Source organism: Sus scrofa, chromosome 14 (genome assembly GCF_054392235.1).
Source record: "Sus scrofa isolate SSC_HxYL_T2T_F1_AM1 chromosome 14, Sscrofa_HxYL_maternal_Yorkshire_Landrace_v2.0, whole genome shotgun sequence".
Taxonomy (NCBI): Eukaryota; Metazoa; Chordata; class Mammalia; order Artiodactyla; family Suidae; genus Sus; species Sus scrofa.
The window spans coordinates 14,808,986-14,831,580 of record NC_139396.1 but is presented as its reverse complement, the minus strand read 5'-3'; the positions used below and the strand labels follow the sequence as shown (position 1 = coordinate 14,831,580).

General features: G+C 48.1%; 1 protein-coding gene across 1 annotated transcript in view; it reads left to right on the top strand.

Annotated features, from left to right (window-relative positions):
- LOC146396334 (NUT family member 2G-like) overlaps positions 1 to 21,814 on the top strand; it is a 53,760-nt gene extending 31,946 nt beyond the window's left edge. The window contains exons 4-9 of the mRNA XM_084995451.1: positions 14,748 to 15,444; positions 16,385 to 16,513; positions 17,514 to 17,686; positions 18,114 to 18,408; positions 18,872 to 18,990; positions 19,373 to 21,814. Of these exons, the coding sequence (XP_084851577.1) occupies positions 14,748 to 15,444; positions 16,385 to 16,513; positions 17,514 to 17,686; positions 18,114 to 18,408; positions 18,872 to 18,990; positions 19,373 to 19,500 (1,541 nt within the window). The 3' untranslated portion in view covers positions 19,501 to 21,814. The remainder of the gene's footprint in view (positions 1 to 14,747; positions 15,445 to 16,384; positions 16,514 to 17,513; positions 17,687 to 18,113; positions 18,409 to 18,871; positions 18,991 to 19,372) is intronic.
- The last annotated feature ends 781 nt before the right edge of the window (positions 21,815 to 22,595 follow it).

Genomic DNA, 22,595 nt, shown 5'->3' with positions numbered 1-22,595 from the left:
GGCCCTCTGTGCTTCTTGTATCTTGAACCCAGTATCCTTTAGATTTGGGAAGTTTCCAGCGATAATTTCTTCAAATATATATTCCATCCCCTTATCTTTTTCTACTCCTTCTGGAATTCCTATTATGCGTAGATTGGCCTGCTTTATATTATCCCATAGGTCTCTTATATTGCTTTCCAGTTTTTTGATTCAGTTTTCTGTCTGTTGACCGGATTGAGTGATTTCCATTATTCTATCTTCCATATCACTGATTCGTTTTTCTGCATTATTCATTCTGGTTTTTACTGCCCCTAGTTCAGTTTGCATCTCTGCAAATGAATGTTCTAGTTTTTCTTGGCTCCTCCTTATATTTTCTAGTTCCTTTCTGAGGATATCTGCATTACTGTTCATATCTTCTCTTAATTCCTTCAGTATTTTCACTATTTCTCTTTTGAACTCCAGCTCTGTTTGACAGAAGAGATCTGTTTCATTGTTGACTGTTTTAGGTGAGTTCTCCTGTCATATAGGACATTGTATGTGAATTGTGAGTGGGGCATCCAGGGTGTTGGGCCCTTTGATGTGTGCATTGGCCCTTCTTTCTGAATCACTGCATTGCTCCTGTCAGGTTGAGTCATTCTTTCGGGTCAAAGAATTCCTTCCTCCAAATGCTGGTGAATTCCAGTGGAAATCATGCAAATGGATTTAGGGGTGTCTGTACCTTAGGCAGGTGCACACATCTTCAGCATTGTATGGTCCTAGAATCTGGGGCCCTCGAAGGGTGAGGCTGATGGCATTAACCCTGTACAGCAGAACCTTCACAGGAGTGTGGTTGGCATGAGAAGCAGCAGTCAGCAAGTTGTGGGGATTCATGGATAAAAGATAAGGTAGGCAAGTGCTCTCCCAGGAAAACCCCGTGAGATTCAGTTCAGCAAGCACAGGGATTTCTGGCTCCTCTGTGGCACAGCTGGTAAGCAAGGACACCGTGCACATGGGGTCCAGATGGTTCAAGTCTCTAGAGCTGCCCAAGGGTGTTGGAAAGTATTGTAGGTCAGGCTGGTAAGCTGTATGAACAATTCTCCACTACTGTATCTCTATGGAAACCTAAGTCCTCAGGGATAGGCAGGACATCTAGGGTCAGTGAGCTGACAAGGACAAAGGTGGGGAGGCCTTGTCTCTAAGGGACGCTTGGGAGTGAGGCCTGGAGAGCCTGGGGAGTCCTTCTCTGAGAAGATATGGCTCTGATATTCCCAAACCTTTAGACATGGTCCCTGTTCTTTTCTGAAGGTTCAGGGTACTTCTATCTACGGGAAGTTCATCCCAAGATCTTGGTTCTCAGATCAGATGACCTGACCCTATTTTTCTTTATTCCACATCCAGCCATCAACCCAACAGGGAGCCATATGGTCACTGTGTCCACCAGCTGACCCTACAGCCTCCTGCTTCCCTTCCCAAAATAGACCCCTCTATTGTGACTCAGCCCCTGGATTCCATACAGTGAACTGTTAGTGACCTCTAGGATGATATTCAAGAGCCTCAACCTGAACAGGCTTGAAAAATAACAAATAACTTTTTTTGTCTTTTTGCCATTTCTGGGGCCGCTCCCATGGCCTATGGAGGCTCCCAGGCTAGGGGTCAAATTGGAGCTGTAGGCACTGGCCACAGCCACAGCAACAGAGGGATCCGACCCACATCTGGAACCTACACCACAGCTCATGGCAATGCGGGATCCCTAACCCACTGTACAAGGCCAGGGATCAAACCTGCAACCTCATTTGGTTCCTAGTCGGATTCATTAACCACTGAGCCATGACAGGAACTCCAACAACTAACATTTTATGAGCCATTCCTAAAATCTTCCCAGTTCACACCCATAGGTCAACTATTCAATCATAGCCACAAAGAAGGGTGAATCTGTGGCAGCCTTTGGAGCCTTGTGGAATCTCATTTTATAGCATTTGGGATTCCATACAATTAAAAGGCCACTCGGCCTGCTTCAGCTTCCCTATTCATGAATCGATTAACTTCTGAGATTAGCAGATTGATACAGAAAAGACAGAAAATAAGATGGGAGGCTATAGGCCTACCTGAACTCCTGACGCTAGTTGAGCATTTTGTAAAGGACCTGGCAGCAAGATCACAAACAAAAACCACCAAGCTATGAGCTTTATATCTCCAACAGATCCAAGGGAAGAGACACAAAAGAATACTTGCACCTTGCCCATGACCCCCTCCTAGGGGTCCATGATCATTTCAGTGACCCAGCGTTGGTGTTTCATTTGTAATCAGCTAGCCACTGGGAAAAAAAAGCTGTCCTCAAAGGTCTTGTGCAGACTCTTCACAGGAGATACTCTCATACCTACCTCAATGTGAGGGCTCCCCCATCAACCCTTACCATAGTTGACAGAACACCAGAGGTTCTATTACCAGCAATTACATGAAACAACCTAGAAGAAAGGAAAACGACAATTAATAGAAAACCTGGCTCAATTTTAGTTGATACAAGAGCTATACTCAGTACTTGAAACCCCACTCATTCTTTCATTTGAAATCTACGTGAAACCCTAAGCCTAACTGTAAACATAGCCAACTCTTAACATGCTACCCCGACCATAGCTGTGCCTTCTACTTTAAATTCCATCCTCATAAAACAGTACACCCCTCAGAGTAAGAAGGATGTTTCCAGAGTGCGGGTATCTAATAAGTTCAGAGAGAACTTTTATCTCAGCCACTATTCTGTTTTGCTATGCACTATAGCCCAGTTAATCTATGTGACAGAGATCTCCTTTCTAATGTAAAAGGGCTACTATGTTTTCCCTGTGATGGAGATCTCACCTTAAAATTTCTTGATCATCCCCAACCCTGATCATTTATATCCCTTATACTCTGTCCTGAACATAAAAGAGGAAGAAGCTCAACAAAAGTTCTCTAATTGAATTGAGATGTCTGAAAATGTGTGGGCTACTTCTGACCCTGACATTGGAAGAATAAAAAATGCAGAACCTATAACAATTCAGATAGATGTGGCTAAACCTCTCCCTAAGTTTCCTCCATAACCGTTAAAGCCTGAGGCAATACAAGGCCTCACACTCATTGTAGGAGGCTTATTTGCTCAGGGGTTTCTCATGTCCTGTGTGAGTTCCTGCCACAGGCCAGTCTTGCCTATTTGGAAACCTAATGGGATAGGTGTTTGCCCAGGAGCTGGGGGCTATTAATAAAGTAGTCATCCTCCATTTACCAGTTGTTCCAAAACTGGACACCCTTCTGCCACAAGTTTTAACTGACTTGAAATGGTTTACTTTTGTAGACTTTTGTTCAAATGACTTCAGCATCCCTGTAGATCCAACAGCCAATATCTATGTCTATGTGTCTTTCCTTGGAACAATCAGGAGTAGACCTAGACGGTTTTGCCTCAAGTGTTTCCTGAGGCCCCTTCTTTCTTCCCCCAAGTAACTCACCAAGATTTAAGTACCTTCTATAGAGTTCCCATTGTGGCACAGCAGAAACAAACCCGACTAGGGAACATGATGTTGTGGGTTCAATTTCTGGCTTCACTCAGTAGGTTAAGGATCTGGCATTGCTGTGAGTTCTGGTATAGGTCACAGATGCAGCTTGGATCTAACATTGCTGTGGTGTAAGCTGGCAGCTGTAGCTCCAATTAGATCCTTAGCCTGGGAATCTCCATGTGTGGCATGTGCAGCCCTAAAAAGGAAAAGAAAAAAGCTAACGTTTTAAGTGTTTTCTAGTTCCCTGAGAAATCACCCATTTTACAAGATGCAGATGATCTCATGGTGTACTCTGCTACTATACAATTCTATGAGGCATGCATGAAAGCTTCCCTTTATTTGCTGCAATAGGTAGCTGAAAAAGAGCACATAGAGAAAATTTCAGTTATCTGAACACTGGACATTATATAGGGCATAATCTAAACACTAAAGGAATCCAGCTGACTTCCACAAGAATTAAGCTCACACAGGACATTCCCAGGCTCACAACTGAGGGACAGCATTGTGGATTTCTAGATTTAGCTGGTTATTGCAAACTCTGGGTTCCAAATTTTATGAACTTACTGAAGTTCTAGTTCCTTAACCCCATCCTTGGGAAGATAAACATGAGCAGGCTTTTCTAAAGTGAAAACTACTGCTACAAGAGCCACCTGCCTTAGGGTTATTCAACTATTCAAGCATTTTACTTTATTTGTGCAGGAAAGGGATAACTAGGCCCTGGGAGTTATGGAAGCATGTAGTAAATGTAGCCCTACTGCCTGTTGTAGCATGCAACTTGATTCTGTTGCTCATGCCTGTCTCCGTTGTCTTGAAGTGACAGCCAGACCTGCAAAGTTAGCGAAAGCCTTGGCAAATGCCACACACTCTCCAGTCTTCTTAACTGTGAAATGACTCAGTGTTTTCCTGCAGGTAGATTAACTTCCTATGAGATCCTTGTGCTCTCACCACCTCATCTATATCTTAAACATTGCAATGCTCTCAGACCTGCTACACTACTACTTTTATCTCAACAAGGAAAGCACTATGACAATGAGGTAATATTGTCCCATTTTGTGACACTGTCCTGATTAATGATATCTCTAAACCAATCCCAATCAAATCTTGTGTGTTGATGAGTTATGCTTACAATTGAGAAGGGATTTCCAAGCTAGTTATGCTGTTTCTACCCATGGTGACCTAGTCAGTGTTGGAGATGTCCTCAGGCAGAGCTCTGTGCCCTTTCCAGAGCATGCCAGTTGTCAGAGGGAGGATCTGTCAGTGTTTAAAATGATTGCCAGGATGCTTTTGACCAAGACGTTGGATCCAGTTCTGACAGAGGCCTGGAAAGGTTATAAAGGTGACAGCACTTTGAGATGATCTGTGATGCTTACAAAATGCCTGACAGTTCTCCCTCCTGTCCTTACTTGTTCCTCAAATGTGGCCTTAAGTGGTTTCTGGTCTGTACACTTTCCCATCTATGTGGGACACATTACCCAGGATGGAGGCTTCCTGCCGCTGAGAGGTGAGGACTACTGAATTTGGAAAACCTGACTTTTGATCAGTGACCCTTTCAGAGAAAGATCTTGATCTTTGAAGATCAAGGAGAGCTGTGAACATGAATTTACGGTACCTTAACTCAACTTGGAGTTGAGAAGGCCTGTAGAGGGAGCTCTCACACCTTACCCTTCATGGTAATTACCCTAAAAGGAGAATGTCAATTACTGACCCCAGCAGGAAGCTAGGAACCTTGCATTCCCAAACAGGAAGTTCACTTGGTTTCTACCCCAGCAGGAGGAGGGAAGACTGCCTTCTTATGCAAAAGCAAACCCTCCCAATTAAAAAAATGCTACAGTGTAGCCAATAAGAAGCCAACATCACCTGAACTTTTACTTTTCTCCAGTGAACTTTTCTTTCTTTGTCTTTTTTTCCTATTGATGTCATTTTCCCCTTGTCCTACCCTTCTTACTATAAAAGACTTTCATAGTGTGTAACCCCTTGGAGGAGCTCTCTGTTTGCCAGGTGGGATGCTCCCTGATACATGAGTCTTTTAATGAACCCAATTAGATCTTCAGATTTACTCAGTTACTTTTTTTTTTTTTTTTTTGGAGTGCCAATATCACTTACTTGGACGTCCCAGTTACTGCTTCTCCTAGTACAAGTGATGCCTAGTGGCTCAGATTGCCCCATTCATTATCCATCCCCACTAAAATGTCAGTACAATGAATTGTGGTTACGGGCATAATGAAATTCTGCCTTCTCATATTTTTTAAAACATGGTTTTTAATTATTTTATATTTTAATTCATTGAGTTTTATTATATTTATAGTTGTACAACCATCATCACAACCTAATTTTACAACATTTCTAACCCTAAGCCCCATGCTGTCTCCTCCCAACCTGTCTCCTTTGGTAACCAAGGATATTCTTTTCTTTTCTTTTTCCTCAGAGAAATTTTTATTTTATTTTATTTTATTTTACTTTTTAAATATTTGTTTGTATAATGATTTTTGTGTTTTAGCAGTATAGCTGGTTTACAGTGTTCTGTCAATTTTATACTATACTGCATGGCGACCCAGTTACTCATACATGTATACATTTTTTTCTCACATTATCATCCTCTGTCATAAGTCACCAGACATAGTTCCCAGTGCAACACAGCAGGATGTCACTGCTAATCCATTCCAAAGGCAATAGTCAGAGTTCCCGTCGTGGCGCCATGGTTAATGACTCCGACTAGGAACAATGAGGTTGCGGGTTCAGTCCCTGCCCTTCCTCAGTGGGTTAACAATCCAACATTGCCGTGAGCTGTGGTGTAGGTTGCAGATGCGGCTCGGATCCCGCGTTGCTGTGGCTCTGGTGTAGGCCAGTGGCTACAGCTCTGATTCGACCCCTAACCTGAGAACCTCCATATGCTGAGGGAGCGGCCCAAAGAAATAGCAAAAAGACAAAAAAAAAAAGAAAAGGCAATAGTCTGCATCTGTTAACCCAAGCACGCCATCCATCCCACTCCCTGCCCCTCCCCCTTGGCAACCACAAGTCTATTCTCCAAGTCCATGATTTTCTTTTCCATGGAAAGATTCCTTTGTGCCATATATTAGATTCAAGATATAAGTGATATCACATGGTATTTTCCTTTCTCTTTCTGACTTACTTCACTCAGGATGAGAGCCTCTAGTTCCAGCCATGTTGCTGGAAAAGGCATTATTTTGTTCTCTTTTATGGCTGAGTAGGATTCCATTGTGTATATATACCACATCTTCCTACTCCAATCACTTGTTAATGGACAATTGGGCTGTTTCCATGTCTTGGCTATTGTGAGTAGTGCTGTAATGAACATGTGGGTTCATGTGTCTTTTTCAAGGAAAGTTTTGTCTGGATATATGCCTGAGAGTGGGATTGCCAGGTCATAGGGTAGTTCTAGGTATAGATTTCTAAGGTATCTCCCTCCATACGGTTCTCCATAGTGGCTGTACCAGCTTACATTCATTCCCACCAACAGGTCAGGAGGGTTCCCTTTTCTCCACACCCCCTCCAGACTTTGTTACTTGTGGACTTATGAATGATGGCCACTCTGACTGGTGCGAGGTGGTATCACATGGTAGTTTTGATTTGCATTTCTCTTATAATCAACGATGTTGATCATTCTTTCATGTGCTTCTTGGCCATCTGTATATCTTCCTTGGAGAAATGTCTCTTCAGGTCTTTTGCCCATTTTTCCATTGGGTTGTTGGGTTTTTTTGCTGTTGAGGTGCATAAGTTGTTTGTCTATTTTAGAGATGAGGCCCTTGTCAGTTGCATCATTTGAAACTATTTTCGCCCATTCTGTAAGTTGCCTTTTTGTTTCCTTTGCTGTGCAGAAGCTTGCTGATTAGGTCCCATTGGTTTACTTTTGCTTTGATTTCTGTTGCTTTGGGAGACGGACCTGAGAAACATTTGTAAGGTTGATGTCAGAGATTGTGTTGTCTATATTCTCTTCCAGGAGTTTGATGGTGTCTTCTCTTACATTTAAGTCTTTCAGCCATTTTGAGTTTATTTCGGTGCATAGTGTGAGGGTATGTTCTAATTTTGTTGATTTGCATGCAGCTGTCCAGGTTTCCCAGAAGTACTTGCTGAAAAGACTGTCTTTTCCCCATTTTATGTTCTTGCCTCATTTGTCAAAGATTAATTGCCCGTAGGTGTTTGGGTTTATTTCTGAGTTCTCTCTTCTGTTCCATTGGTCTGTCTGTCTGTTTTGATACCAGTACCACACTGTCTAGATGACTGTGGCTTTGTAATATTGCCTGAAGCCTGGAAGAGTTATGCCTCCTGCTTGGTTTTTGTTCCTCAGAATTGCTTTGGCAATTCTGGGTCTTTTGTGGTTCCATATAGATTTTGGGATAGTTTGTTCTAGTTCTCTGAAAAATGGTGTGGGTAACTGGATAGGGATTGCATTGAATCTGTAGATTGCTTTGGGTAGTATGGCCATTTTTACAATATTAATTCTTCCAATCCAGAAGCATGGAATGTCTTTCCATTTCTTTACATCTTCTTAATTTCCTTGTTTAATGTTTCATAGTTCTCAGCATATAAGTCTTTCACCACCTTGGTCAGATGATTGACTTTTTTGGGGTGCAGCTTTAAAAGGTATCATATTTTTGTATTCCTTTTCTACTATTTCACTGTTAGTATACAGAAATGCGAGTGATATCTGAATGTTAATCTTATATCCTGCTACTTTGCTGAATTTGTTGAGCAGTTCAGGTAGTTTTTGGGTTGAGTTCTTGGGGCTTTCTATATATAGTATCATGTCCTCTGCATACAGTGACAGTTTTACCACTTCTCTTCCTATTCGGATGCCTTTTGTTTCTTTTGTTTGTCTGCTTGCTGTGGCTAGGACTTCCAGCACTATGATAACAGTGGTGGTGGGAGTGGGCATCTGTGTCTTGTTCCAGATTTAGTGGGAAGGCTTTCAGTTTTTCTCCATTGACTATTATGTTTGCTGTGGGTTTGTCATAAATGGCTTTGATTATGTTAAGGAATGTTCCCTCTAGACCCACATTGGTAAGAGTTTTGATCATGAATGGATGTTGGACTTTGTCAAATGCTTTTTCTGCATCTATTGAGATGATCATGTGGTTTCTGACTTTTATTAATGTGGTGTATGACATTGTTTGATTTGTGTATATTGAACGGTCCTTGTGAACCTGGGATGAATTCCACCTGGTCATGGTGTACGATCTTTTTGATATGTTGCTGGATTTGGTTAGCTAAAATTTTGTTGAGAATTTTTGCATCTGTATCCAGCAAGGATATTGGCTGATAATTTTCTTTTTTGGAGGCATCTTTGTCTGTTTTTGGAATTAGCATGTCGGTAGCATCACAGAATGTCTTTGGGAGTGTTTCTTCTTCTTCAACCTTTTGGGAACATTTAAGGAGGAAGGGTAGGATTTCCTCTTTGTGTGTTTGGTAGAATTCTCCTGTGAAGCCATATGGTCCTGGACTTTTATTTGTAGGGGATGTTTTTATGACATAGTCAATTTCATTTCTAGTGATCCGTCTGTTCAGTTGATCTATTTCTTCTTGATTCAGTTTTGGCAGGCTGTAAGTCTCTAGAAAGATGTCCATTTCTTCTAGGTTGTTGAATTTGTTGGCATATAATTATTGATAGTAGTCTATGTTTTTTTTGTATTTCTGTAGCATCAGTTGTGACTTCTCCTTTTTCATTTTGTTTATTTGGGTTTCTTCCCTCTCCTCTTCTTGGTGAGTCTAGCCAGAGGTTTGTCTATTTTGTTTATCTTTTCAAAGAGCCAGCTCTTGGTTTGATGGATTTTTTCTATTGTTTTTTGAATCTCTACTTTATTGATTTCCTCTTAGATCTTTATGATTACCTTCCTTCTGCTGACTTTAGGTTTTGTCTGTTCTTCTTTATCTAATTCATTTAGGTGGTGGGTTCAGTTTTCAATTTGAGATTTTTCTTCTCTGTCGAGGAAGGCCTGTGTTGCTATGAACTTCCCTCTGAGCACTGCACCTAGAGATGCAGATGCACAAGAAGGCCTGGGATGCTCCACCACCAACTCCAGGGACTCTTGGACTGGGGAAAAGGCTGAACCAGCAAATCCCAAAGAATGGGGACTGAAAACTCATTCCAAGCCAAATGGAGAGCTATAGCTCTCACGAGCAGTTCCCAGCATGGAATCCATGGGCTGCGTCAAAACAGATGGATCCAGGGGAGGCAGGAGGTGGCTGTAGGGTCAGCTAGTGGACACAGTGATCATGGGCCTCCCTGATGGGTTTGCAGTTGGAGGTAGAATAGCAGGAAAAAAGGCTCAAGTCATCCGATCTGAGAACCACGAGACTGGGATGATCTTCCCACTGCCAGAAGAATCCTGAACCTTCAGAAAAGAACAATGACCATGTCTAAAGGGTTTGGGAATATTGAAGCCATATCTCCTCAGAGTAGGACTCCCCAGGCTCTCCAGGCCTCACTCCTCAAGCCTCCCTTAGAGACAATGCCTCCCCACCTTTGTCCTTGTCAGCTCACTGATCCCTGAGGTGCTGCCTATCCCTGAGGACCTAGGATTCCATACAGATAGGTTGGTGGAGAATTATTGATACAGCTTACCAGCCTGACCAACAGTAGTTCCCACCACACTGGGGCAACTGGGCACAGGGACACATGGCTCTAGAGACTTGAACCACCTGGACTGCATGTGCAGGGTGTCCTTGCCTACCAGCTGTGCCACAGAAGAGCCAGAAACACCTGTGACTGCCCAACGGATTCTCAGGGGATTTTCCTGAGAGAGCACTTGCCCACCTTATCACTTATCCATGAATCCCCATGACTTCCTGACTGCTGCTTGTCATGCCAACCACACACCTGTGAAGGATCTGCTCTACATGGCCATCTGTCCACCAGGCTCACCCTTCTAGGGCCCCAGATTCTAGGACCATACAAATGTTGAAGGCGTGTCCACCCGCCTAAGGTACAGATGCCCCTAAATCCATCTGCATCATTTCCACTGGAAGTCACCAGCACTGGGGGAGGGGGGAATTCTTTGACCCGAAAGAATGACTCAACCTGACAGGAGCAATGCAGTGATTCAGAATGAAGGGTCAGTACACACATAGAAGCCCCAGATCCCCCACTCACAATTCACATAAAATGTCCCATACGTACATATAAACTGATGCCTGAAAATTCTTGCTTGACACATACATACATCCAGACACAGATGAGCAGTGTGCTGGTAAATGCTTATCTCTAGGAAAGTCAGGTAAGACTTCATTTATGGTATCCACATGGTCTAAAAAAAATATTCCAAGCACGAGAGAATTCAAACTACCAACCTGATGTTACCAAACACAGAGCTGACTCTCCCAAGCTAGTATGAACCAGTTCCAGTGAAGTCCACACCTTTCCATATGAATATGGAATCCACACAATCCACTTACACTCTGAGTGGGATCCTCAACTCTCACCTCAGTTATGTAAGCAAAGGACATCACACGTGTGTGTGTGTGTGTGTGTGTGTAAATATATACGTATTGGACACACATGCACATTTCTACACTCAGCCTGATAACTGTAGAAACAGGCCACCTAAATTTACATACCTAGATATACACATAGTCTAAAGTTTTACAGACAAAGTCCTATATACCTTGAATATCCAACTGCCTCTCTTACTGATACAGGTTGGGACCTGGCACCCTTGGCTGCAGGGGCTGCAGTGGTTGCACCTGGACAAACATCTCCTGGAGAATGAAATACAGCAAAAGTATAAAGGATGAGAAAGAACTATGTGCTTGCTCATTTGGGACAAATTGTGAGAAAAAAAAAAAAACTTCCACTTCTGAAGAACAGAGAGCAAAAGCAGGGTACCATGCACACCCCCTACATGCACCACCACTAAAGGGGAGGGAAAACCACCTCAGCCACCCCCCTGGCCCAACCCCTGGACATGCCCCTACGCTCACCCCATAGAAGGAACAAGCTCACCCCTGCTCAGTGAGCAGGTGAACAAGGCAACCTGGTGATTGCTTCTGCACCTCTCTGCTGAAGCAGGTGTCCTGAATAAAGCCTTCCTGATTTTCTCTTCTGGCATCTTATCAATTGCTCTTGATTAAGGAAGGCCAAGAACCCTAGCTGGTAACACTCCAACTCTATACACATCCAAACCATGAATACAAACAGGTGCAACCTACCTACCAACCAGCTGTCCATGTTGAATACCCACATTGCTGTGGCTGTGGCATAGGCATGAAGCTGCCGGTCTGATGTGACTCCTAGCCTAGGAACTTCCATATGCAGCAGGTGTGGCCCCCAAAAGGACAAATAAATAAGAAGGGGAAAAACTGATCTCTAGGACCTTTAGTTCTTTAAGGCAAAGTTCTGCATCTATTTACCCCAAGCTCCCAGTCCCTCCCACTCCCTTCCCCTCCCCGTGGCAACCACAAGTCTATTCTCCAAGTCCATGATTCTCTTTTCTGTGGAAAGGTTCCTTTGTGCTATATATCAGATTTCAGATATAAGTGATATCATATGGTATTGGGCTTTCTCTTTCGGACTTTCTTCACTCAGAATGAGAGTCTCTAGTTCCATCCATCATGCTCCATCACAAGTCTAAGATGTAGTTCTCTGTGAATATTTTAATTTTCAACCAGGAAGAAAGAAATATTTTTTTAAATGAAAATGATGGGGTGGTTGGGGAGCTTGGGTTAATAGATACTAACTATTGCCTTTGGAATGGATTAGCAATGAGAACCTGCTGTGCTGCACTGGGAACTATGTCTAGTCACTTATGATGGAGCAGGATAATGTGTGAAAATAGAATGTGTACATGTATGTGTAACTGTGTCACCAGGCTGTACAGTAGAAAAAAAATTGTATTGGGGAAATAACTATTAAAAAATAATAATAACAAAGGCAGAATCAGGTCTGAAACACCAGCTGTCCTCCCTTAAGCTGGACAATAAAGACTTTTACAAATATATAAAACAATGAAAAAAATAAAAAATAAAAGATATATACTATGTAAAAAAATAAACGTGGATTGCATTCAATTTTACTTGCAAAAAACAGCTCTAAAAACATTTTAGTGAAACAGTTAACACTGATTTCTAGTGGAAAGAATCCTTTCTGCTATATATTATATAAATATTCTTCTTTGCACAAGTGGATTGTGATCCCTGAGAAGTATGATTTGTTCAAATGTTACATTAAATGATTTAAAAGGTAAAACATAAAATATTTACCAGCAATGTAATAATACAGGAAAAAGTAGTAAAGATTTCTGGTCTTGGACAGTAGGCTGTGTGACAAATGGTTGATAGACTGGGTCTTTCGGCACAAAGAAACATTAGTAAGGTCCTGCTCTTGATGCTACCAGCCCATGGTGGTCCAGGCCCATGCCTGTGGGAATGGCTTCAGAAGGCCGTAAGCCTCTACACAGGGGCTGTTTTCCAAGAGAAAGTGCCTCCCTCAAAACCCTGGGTTTCCGTTGGGACCCTTCACTGTGGACATGGAGTTGGACTGAAGGAGAGGAAGGCGAGAGCACTGCACCCCAGGGACATCTCAGCTGGGGAGCCTGTAGAAACCTGAGGCTGCCCTGGGGAGGACAGCTGCTTGGAGGTGGTTCAAGAGGCCTTGCTCTGGCTGGGGAGGCAGGATGGCAGCAGGCAGGTTGGCGGTTTCTAGAAGGGAGACAAGCCACTTGGAACATGTGTGGAGCCAGTGTCCTGTGGCTGGCCCTGGGTGGGTCATGGGGAAAGCCTAGCCCCGCCTTGTGGTCCTCAGGCATCTGAAGCTCGCCTCACCAGACCTCTCTAAGGGGTTGGAACTGGAGCATACTCTGGCTAATGGGGGCGTGGAATGGGAGGGTATAGTCAGAAAATGATTCAGTGCTGGTGGGTGTTGTCTGTGGCCACATGCTCAGGAAAGGGTCTGCTCTGAGCTGGGCAGGATGTGACTCTCGCTGCCACGGCCCAGAACGTTTCCCTCCATCCCGCCCAGAACTCACTTCTCAGGTCAGGTAACTGTGGCCTTGGATTCCACAAGGGATGGGCAACCAGGTGACTTCACCCAAGCTAGGACTCGTGGGCCTGAGGTGTTCTGTATTGGTTTCCCTTTTGTGGAAATACGTCTCTGCAGACATGGCGCAGCATGTCAGGTGTCTCACGGCAGAAGCTGAGGCCTGACTTTGAGATGAAGTGTGTGTTCCTATTTCAAGTCACTACTACTGCATGTGGAGAGAGGCTGGTGGAGGTGGAATGCCTATGAAGGCTGCTTCCTTTGTAAAGTGGGGTGGTGAAGCAGTGTAGCACAGAAGCAGGAAGATGATCTAGTCTGCTACTCTGAAACCTCCTAGAACACCTGTGGAGGTCAATTCGGTGCCTCGTGGTATGTACCTCGTTCTCCTGAATGGGCGGTTTTCTCACAATGGCACCTGACTCCTGCCTGCTTCTCAGGTTGTCCTCACTTTCCATTATTGGGAGCTGGAAGGGGAAGGACCCCAGGCAGCCTCTACTCCCATGACCCAAGTCACATGAGCCGCCCTGGACCCGTGCTCCTCTTCGGGAGCCAACCCTGGATGGGAAATGGCAAAAATGCAGGGGACACACACCAGCTTCTCAGACTTCTCTCTGAGGAGCAGAACTGCATGGTGGGAGGGATTCAGGGCCATCGGGATGGGGTGGCACACCTTAGCCCCCGTGAAGTGTCCACTCTGAGTGGTTCGGAGAGGCAGGTGCATGCTTGGTGGGGCTGCTCTGCGTTTGTCTAAGGGTTCTGTGTGCAGAGTGATCTTCGCAGCCTTTGAGAGGTGTTGTGTGAGGTCAGGAATGAAAGACAGAACAGATGTGTGCTGAGCATCCCGAGAGGAAGGGTTAAGGAGGATATGAGGCCCTTCGATTTTAGACTGTGGAGGTCCATCAAAGGCCTCACGGTGCCTGGAAGGACCTTGGAGAAGGCCCTTACCTGCCAGTGACCTTGCTGAGGGGCATGCTCTGAGTAGATGGCCTCTCAGGTCCAGGACGTGGGGACAGCCTGTGAGGACGAGGTGTCAGGGAGCTCCTCAGGGAGGCTCTCCAATCCCTGCTGCTGAGCTGAGCATTTCTCGGTAGACAGGGGCAGGCAACTTGGTGCGGTGATGAAGACCGTGAAAATCCCGCCACGACATCTGCACAACACACAGGTTCCTCGGGCCAAATGCCCTCTCCCACTGAGGTGTGCCCTCTGAGTCCCCAGAGAGCTTCCGTCCATGTCGCCCATTCTCCTCTTCCATTCAACCCTTTCCTTTCTCTCCACAGCATCTCTACTGCTGGGCACGGATGTGGTCATGACCCCTGGGGCCTCACGCTCCTATCCTCCCCCCACTCCTGGCTCCCAACCCCAGCAGGCTTGGGAGCAGCACCTGCCACCGCCCATGGCCCCATTACTCCTGCATGGAAGCACCCTATTGCAGCCACCTCACCCCATGACACCTCGGGTGACTCCTGCTGACCATGGCCCCATTGCCCCAGGGCTTGGCAACATCCCTGTCCCAGTCTGGTCAGGAGGGAGGTCAGCGTTGCCCCACCAGTCTCAGGCCTTTGGGCGCCCTCAGGCCCCCCTCAATGGGAATGCTTCCAGTGCCCTCATGGGGAGTGCTTTGTGTCCTGCACCCCTTTGCATAGCAAGCCCTGTGGGGGACAGTGGGGTGGCTGCCCCAGCTATTGCAGCAGCTCAGGCTGGCAAGGGAGGCTTGGCCCCAGGCCTTCCTCCTCAAGCTGCACCGCCAGCTGTCCAGATGGCCTTCATCCTGCCCCCAGGGAGCTCTGGGCCGTGGCCACATGGCACCTCTGGGGCAGGCAGCCTGCATGCCTCCCAGCACACGGGCCCTCAGGAGGACGCCTCTCACCATAAGAGCGTCTATCAGAACTTCCGACGCTGGCAGCGCTTCAAGTCCCTGGCCCGCAGCCACCTGCCCCAGAGCCCCGATGCGGAAGCTCTCTCCTGCTTTCTCATGTAAGTGACCTCTCAGACCCTCATTAGCTCAGCTGGAGCCTTCGCATATACAGGACCTTGGCATGGACTCCCTGCTTAGGTTTCCAGGCATCCTTTCACCTCGAGAGAAGGAGGGTTGACAGCAATGTCCATGCTATGAGGAGGCACGTCTGCACTCAGATGTGTCCCACGTCCAGTCCATGACATCCCGTCCGTGCCTTAGCTCAGCTACCACCACCATGCAAGACCCGTTGTCTCACTTTCTGCACTGCCATGATAACATTGAGTGCAGGAGAGCAGTCCGAGAGGGTCCTGCTCGGATGTGAGGAGCCAGAGTTTGAATGGGACCTGCTTCTCTGGTGCTACCTCCTTTCAACATGGACCTGGGCCTCTGGCAGCCAGTGGGAATCACTTCAGATAAGGCTTAGGACATTCAGGCCCAGGACGGAGCTTTCTGCATGCCCGGTCCTTGTTGTTCTGAAGACTTCCAGTGTGAACGGGGAGGTGGTCGAGCTGTCCTAAGGGCAAGGGTCTATCCTCCTAGAGCTGTGAGCCTGGCAGGAACATCCCTCCTAGACCTGAGGTCCCTCCGAAAAGGGGGACTAGGCCATCTAGTGCAGAGACCTCGGCAGAAGAATCCTTGGAATTCTCAGACCTGTTAGCAGGTAGACTGGTGCCTTCCCTCCCTCATTGATGGGGCTGCATTTTATATGAGATGGCAACCTGCTCCCCGCCACACAGTGTCCCAGCTATAGCCTGGGAGTGTACAAGCATCCTCTGGTGAGTGGGAGGTGGTGGCACCAGACACCAGGAAGGCTTGCGTTTGCTCTCCAGACACCCTCGTCTCCCCCTCTTGAGCCTGGGTTTGGCAGGGGTGGGGCCCATGGAGGCCTTGGAGCTGGGTGGGGTTGGGCAGTTGGGGGCTGGGCTGTACCAAGAGACTGACCCTGAGGGCTTACAGCCCAGTGCTTTGCACCCTGGCTCGCCTGAAGCCCACCATGACGCTGGAGGAGGGCATGCGGCAGGCCATGCAGGAATGGCAGCACATGAGCACCGTTGAGAGGATGGCCTTTTATGAAATGGCAGCAAAGTGAGTCAGGGTCCTGGGCCATGGGCGACATGGTGGGGTGGGTGGTGGGTGATGGGCAGGCCCCAGGGCAGGATCTGGCTCTGGTGCTAGCAATCAGAGAGGATGCAAGAGGAGGCTGGCACCTGACACCTCCTGTTCCCTGAATCCCCAAATCCTATTGGCCTCCAGAATCCCCTCTGCCACCTGGAGAGCTTGGCTCTTCCAGTCTGTCTGTCCCAGGATCTCTGTACTGCGTGATGCTGATGTGGGGAGGCCTCAGGATGGCCTTGGGGAGCACGGCAGCCCAGGAGGGGGTCCCCTGAAGGCATGGGGGCTGTGCAGGGGTGAGGACTCCACCCGGCAGCCTGGCACCCCTTCATGCTGGGTGCCTGGCCATCACTGACCTAGCATGTGGTAGGCCTCTCCTCATCAGCAGTGGCTGGAATGGGCAACTGGCCATCCCTGGGGAAGCCCACGGGTCTCTGGCCCTCCCTGACATTTCTGCATGTGAATATCCTAGTTTCCAAAGGAGCAGCTAGCTCTCAGTGGCAAGAGATGCCTCACCTCTAAGGGTAGGATCCCCACTCCAGCCTGTGCTGGGCCCTGTCTCATGCGTGCTTTCCCGCACTCTCACTCCCAGCCCCAGGTTCTGGGTTTGGGCAAGGGCTCTGTGGGGATACGTGCCTGACCAGACCACTGGCCATCTCCATTGTTTGGGTCAGACAAGGTCCGGGGGCACATGAGCAGGGGTCCACACCGCCCACCAGGTGTCCCTAAGCCTGGTCCCAGAGATTGACCTGGGTCTCTGCTGGGCCATGCCCTCCAGCTCCAGGGCTGGTCAGGCAGGAGGAGGCCCAGATCTTGGACCTGCACCAGAGCAGCTCCCTGCTGCGACAGCACCTCACAGGGCCCTGACAGTCCCAAGGACACCCTCTCCTCACCCCCTCGGTCCTGCTGCCCTGGGTGGGCTCCAGAGCCCAGGTGGTTTTCTCACTGGGGCCTGTCCCTCAACACCCCCCAGGTTCCTGCAATTTGAGGCAGAGGATGAGATCAGGATGGGGAACGTGTCCTGCAGAACGCGGGCACAGGGCATGCCTCCTCCAGCTCCACCAAAGCTGGCTCCTCAGGAACCCACATCCCGCAAAATGGGCACTCAGTCTGTGAATCACCTTCCTGCTGGACGTCAAGGCACAGGTAAGAGAGGCCTAGGCCTGGTCCCTGTTCCCAGATTGGTCCTTTTCCCTCAAGGGGGCATTGGTCTTTCAACAGGGATAGCCCCCGAGGGGTCTCAGTCCCCCTTTTCCCCTCTGCGGTGTGGACATGGTCCATTTAGAACCTCATCACCCTCCTCCCTGTCTAAGGGGCCCCTGTGAAATCTGCCTAACAAGTGTGCTGGTGGGGAGACCCTTGATCATTAGATGTTCCACACGTTCTCACACCTGACTTTTACCTGTCCCTGACTTGAATCTGACCTCCCACAAAACCTGAGGCTCTAGCTGCTCCTCCCCCTGCCCACAGGCATATCCATTGCCCCACAACCATGCCCTCCCCTGTGCCTGCTCAGGGGTCAGCATCTGGGCACTGGGTCCCCTCACTTTCCCTTCCTCCTGCTCTGCCTCAGCCTGTGCTCCAAGAATCACGGCCTCAGGGTCCAGCACACCCACCCAAGGCCACACAGAGCCTGGCAGCTGCTGGAGAACAGGGCCCCCAAGGAGATTCCCCCTGAGGCTCGCAGGGAGCATGGGGACATCCCGCAGGCACTGGTGGGTCCTGGCCCCTCAGCCACAGGGGAGTCAGATACGGAATGTCGAGAGGATGGATATGAGCTGCCACAGGACGAGGACGGCTGCTTCCCAGACCCGTATCTCCTCAGCTACGTGGACAAGCTGTGTTCCCAGGAGGACTTTGACACCAAGGTGGGCTGGGCCTGGAGTCTGAGACTCCAGGATTCCAGGGAGAGATGCTCTTAGCACCCTAGTTCTGGCTTTGGCCCAGGATAATGGGATTTATACTCTGGTCCTTGACCCTGACATCTGTGTGTCTTCCTGTGTGTCTGAGTGTACTTTGGTGCATAGGATGTGTATATGTGGATGTGTAAGTTGTCCATGTGTGTCTCTCTCTCTCTTTGGAGGCCTTTCTGTGTCTGTGTCGGTGCCTATGTGTTTGTGCTTTGGAGCCCATGTGTCTGCATGTGCACCTGCTTGTGAGTGTGTGTGTGTGTGTTTATGTGAGAGGAGAAAATACCTATGGGAGTTTGAAAGCTCCCCCTTTGTGAGGGGGACTCTGGATTGGCCTCTGCTAGTCACATTTCTCCCAGGCCTTCCCGCCTCCCAGGGCACTCCTGCCAAGGCTGCTCACAGCCTCTTCCTTCCATTCCAGGTGGAGTTGTTCATTCACCCATGATTCCTGCCAGAGTTGCTTACCCCAGAACCAGAGCTGGATCTCTCAGGCCTTGCTGAGGAGCAGGAGGAAGGACTCTCCCCTGAAGAGGTGGCCAGGTGAGGGACTGACACTAGGGAGACTGGGGGCAGGGGGGGTAGCCAGGTGACCCTGGAAATCCAGGAGGAAAGGACCCAGGTCAGCCAGGGCCGGGGAGGGCCCTAGAGCAGGAGGCCCTGAAGGCTCTGTCCCTCCCTCCCCTGACAGAGAGGCCCTGCACCCGGGAGGCTGCCCAGGTGGGTGCAGGCCAGGAGGAATGGAAGGGGAGGAGGGGAGCCTGGGACAGGGCAAGGACCCTGCTGGGGAGAAGGTGCAGGAGGAAGGCAGGAGGGCCACAGGGTCTGTCTGTGGATGTGAGTCCCATCTCACCTCCCCCTGCCCATAAGCCCCGGCTCTCCCTGGAGGGTGCAGAGAAGTCACTGTCCACCTCTCTCCCACCAGCTGGTGCAGACACAAGTCCTGGCCTTGGAGGAGGACGACGGGGTGCCAGCCACTCCCAATCACAGGGCACCCCACATGGACTCAAGACCTTCAGAGTCTGTGGCCCAACAAGATGCCCAGAGGAATGAGCAAGGCCCACAGCCCAGGGTCAGAGATGAAACCTGTACACCCCAGATGGATTTCCATGGCCATCTAAGGCACCCCCAAACAGACAGGGGCCTGTTCAGGCACAAAGGCTCTGTGCCCTCTCCAGGATATCAGGAGCCCCCTCAGGCTGGAACTGCACAGCCATTTCCTCGCCAGGGCACCAAGCACTCGGGCCCTCCATCAGGACCCAGGGCCAGCAAGGTTCTCAGGGAGGCCTCTCCTCTTAGTGGAGCCCCAGGGCTGGGTCACGGGTTCAGTGAGGATGAGGAGGAGCTCCCCAGCCTGGCCTTCCTCTTGGGCCTTCACCACAGCCGGCTGCCCTGGGGGCTGCCACAGAGCCCTGTCCCTGCCTCGGGTCTTGTCTGCACTGCAGGGCAGAGGGCCCAGCAAGCTTCCCAGACCCCCGTGCCCCAGAGAATGGGCCTCAGCTCAGGCCCCCTGGAAGCTGCCAAGTCTAGAAAGCAGGCTCAGTGTGGAGGCCTGGCTGCTGCTGAGGAACTGGAGATGGAGAGCTGCTTTTGTGCCGTTCCGCCCTCTGGACACTCACCAGTCATGAGAATGGAGGCTGGAGGCAGCCCTTACCTCTAGAGAGTTTCTCTCTGCCTCTCTGAAGTGGCCACATGACAGGCTGGGGTGATTCTCCAATCATCCAGGGTGTCCCGTGTGGGTGGCTTAGCCAGAGAAGAAAAGGCTTGTCTGTCAGGACGGGACTTTCTGCTTCACTGCCTTGTGGGTGGGAGAACATCCAATAGTCTCAGCTGGATTTCTGCAGTGTACAATATGGTGGAAGCAGATGCCTCATAGTCCCAATGAGGATGAAGCAAAGGGAATGGGGAGTGGAATTTCATGGCCTATTAATGTCTTGGGTGGAGTATTTCATCTTGTCAAGCTCAGTGGTCCCACCCTCACCAGCCCACTGGCATCAACCCCCTGGTAGCTTTCAAGTGAGCAATGCCTAGGACTTTCACTAGACCAGGCGTAGTGTTTCTGTTGTGGTGAAGAGGGTTAAGGATATAGGGTTGTCTCTGGGAACTTCCATATGCCACAGGTGCAGCCCCCAAAAAAGAAGAAACAAAAACAAAACCCCTGAAAAGTCTAGAATTAATGTCAAGGTGCAGGGGCTGTACATGAGGAATTCACTAATGTTATTCAATCCATAAAAAATGAAATAATGGGAGTTCCTGTTGTAGCTCAGCTGTAAGAATCCTGACTAGTGTCCATGGAGACATGGGTTTGATCTCTGGCATCGCTTAGTAGGTTTGGTTTCTGTCACTGCTGTCAGCTGTGGTGTAGGTGTCAGACACACCTCAGATCCTGCTTTTCTGTGGCTGTGGAATAGTGCAGCAGCTGCAGCTCTGATTTGACCCCTATCCAGAAACTTTCATATGCCACAACACAGCCTTAAAAAAAAAGAAAAAATTGGGAGTTCCCATCGTGGCTCAGCGGAAACATATCTGACCAGCATCTGTAAGGATGCGGGCTTGATCCCTGGCCTCACGCAGTGGGTTGAGGATACTGCGTTGGCTTGAGCTGTGGTGTAGATCACATAGCAGCTCAGATCTGGTGTTGCTGTGGCTGTAGCTCTGATTAGCCCCCTGGCCTATGAACCTCCATATGTTGAAGAGTGTGGCCATAAAAAGACCAAAAAAGAAAAGACAAAATTGAATGCAATAGAAATTGCAGAAATGAAAGTTGAACAGACCATAACCAAATAATATTTTAGGGAGATTCCATGTGGCTCAGCAGATGAAGAATCTGATTGGTGTCCATGAGGATGCAGGTTCAATCCCTGGCCTCATTCAATGTGTTAAAGGATCCAGTGTTAACATGAGCTGTGGTGTAAGTCACAGATGTGGCTTGGATCTGGCATTCTCTGATTTGACCCCTAGGCTGGATCTTCCATATGCTGCAGGTGTGGCCCTAAAATGACAATCAATCAATCAATATAATAATCAAACCGTGGTTTAATGGACAATACATTCACAGAATCATAGAAATTACCAACATCCACAAGGTGGAGATTTGTTTCATATTTGTTTCCAGTGAGCCGTGATGGGAACTCTGAGTGTTGCATCTTGTCAAACTTCCTGATGCTAACCTCACCAGCCTACTGGCATCAACATCCAAATAGCTTTAGGAAGAGCAAGACCTAGGATTTTAAAAAGACCAGGAATAGATTTCCTGCTGTGGGGAAGAGGGTTAGGTATCCAGCATTGTTCCAAAGAACTTCCATATGCCATGAATGTGGCCCCCCAAAAAGGAAAAAAAAAAAACAAAAACAAAACTGAAAAAAGTCTAAGATTAACATTAAGGTGCTTGGACTGTAAATGAGTAATTACACTAATGTTCTTCAAGCAATAAAAGGAATGAAATAGAGGGAGTTCCTGTCACAGCTCTGAGGTAATGAACCCAACTTCTATCCATGAGGACATGGGTACAATCCCTGGCCTTGCTCAGTGGGTTAAGGATGCGGTGCTGCCATGAGCTGTGGTGTAGGTGTCATGTAGGTTTGATCCTGCATTGCTGTAGCTGTGGCATCGGCCAGCAGATGGAGCTCCAATTCCACCCCTAGCCTGGGAACTTCCATATGTTGAGAGTACACCCCCCCACACAAAAAAGAGAATAAGAAAAAGAATGAAAGAGAAATTAATAGAAATTTCATTCAATAGAATCAGCTGTATCTCACATTTGACCCTTAGCCAGGGAATCTATGTGCTGTAGGTGGAGCCTAACTTGACAAAAAATAAATAAATAAAATCAATAGTGGTTTAATGGATGATACACTCACAGAATCAGAGAAATGACCACTGTCCACAGGGTGGGTAAAGGAGGTTCCTAATTCCAGCGGCAGCATGACTGGAGCTTGTCTGAAATAGAGGCAGGTGCTGGGCAACCTTTGTATATGATATACACCAAGGGGAAGCCTGCCCATTGACAACAGGGAAAGGCTCAACCCCAAAACCCTCAACATGGAACCAGAGCATTGGCTGAAGGAACACACTTGACAGAGGCTGTGGGCCGCCTAGTCTGGGTTCTTCTCCTTACCAAATCATGGTATGTTTCTCTAAGAACAAGG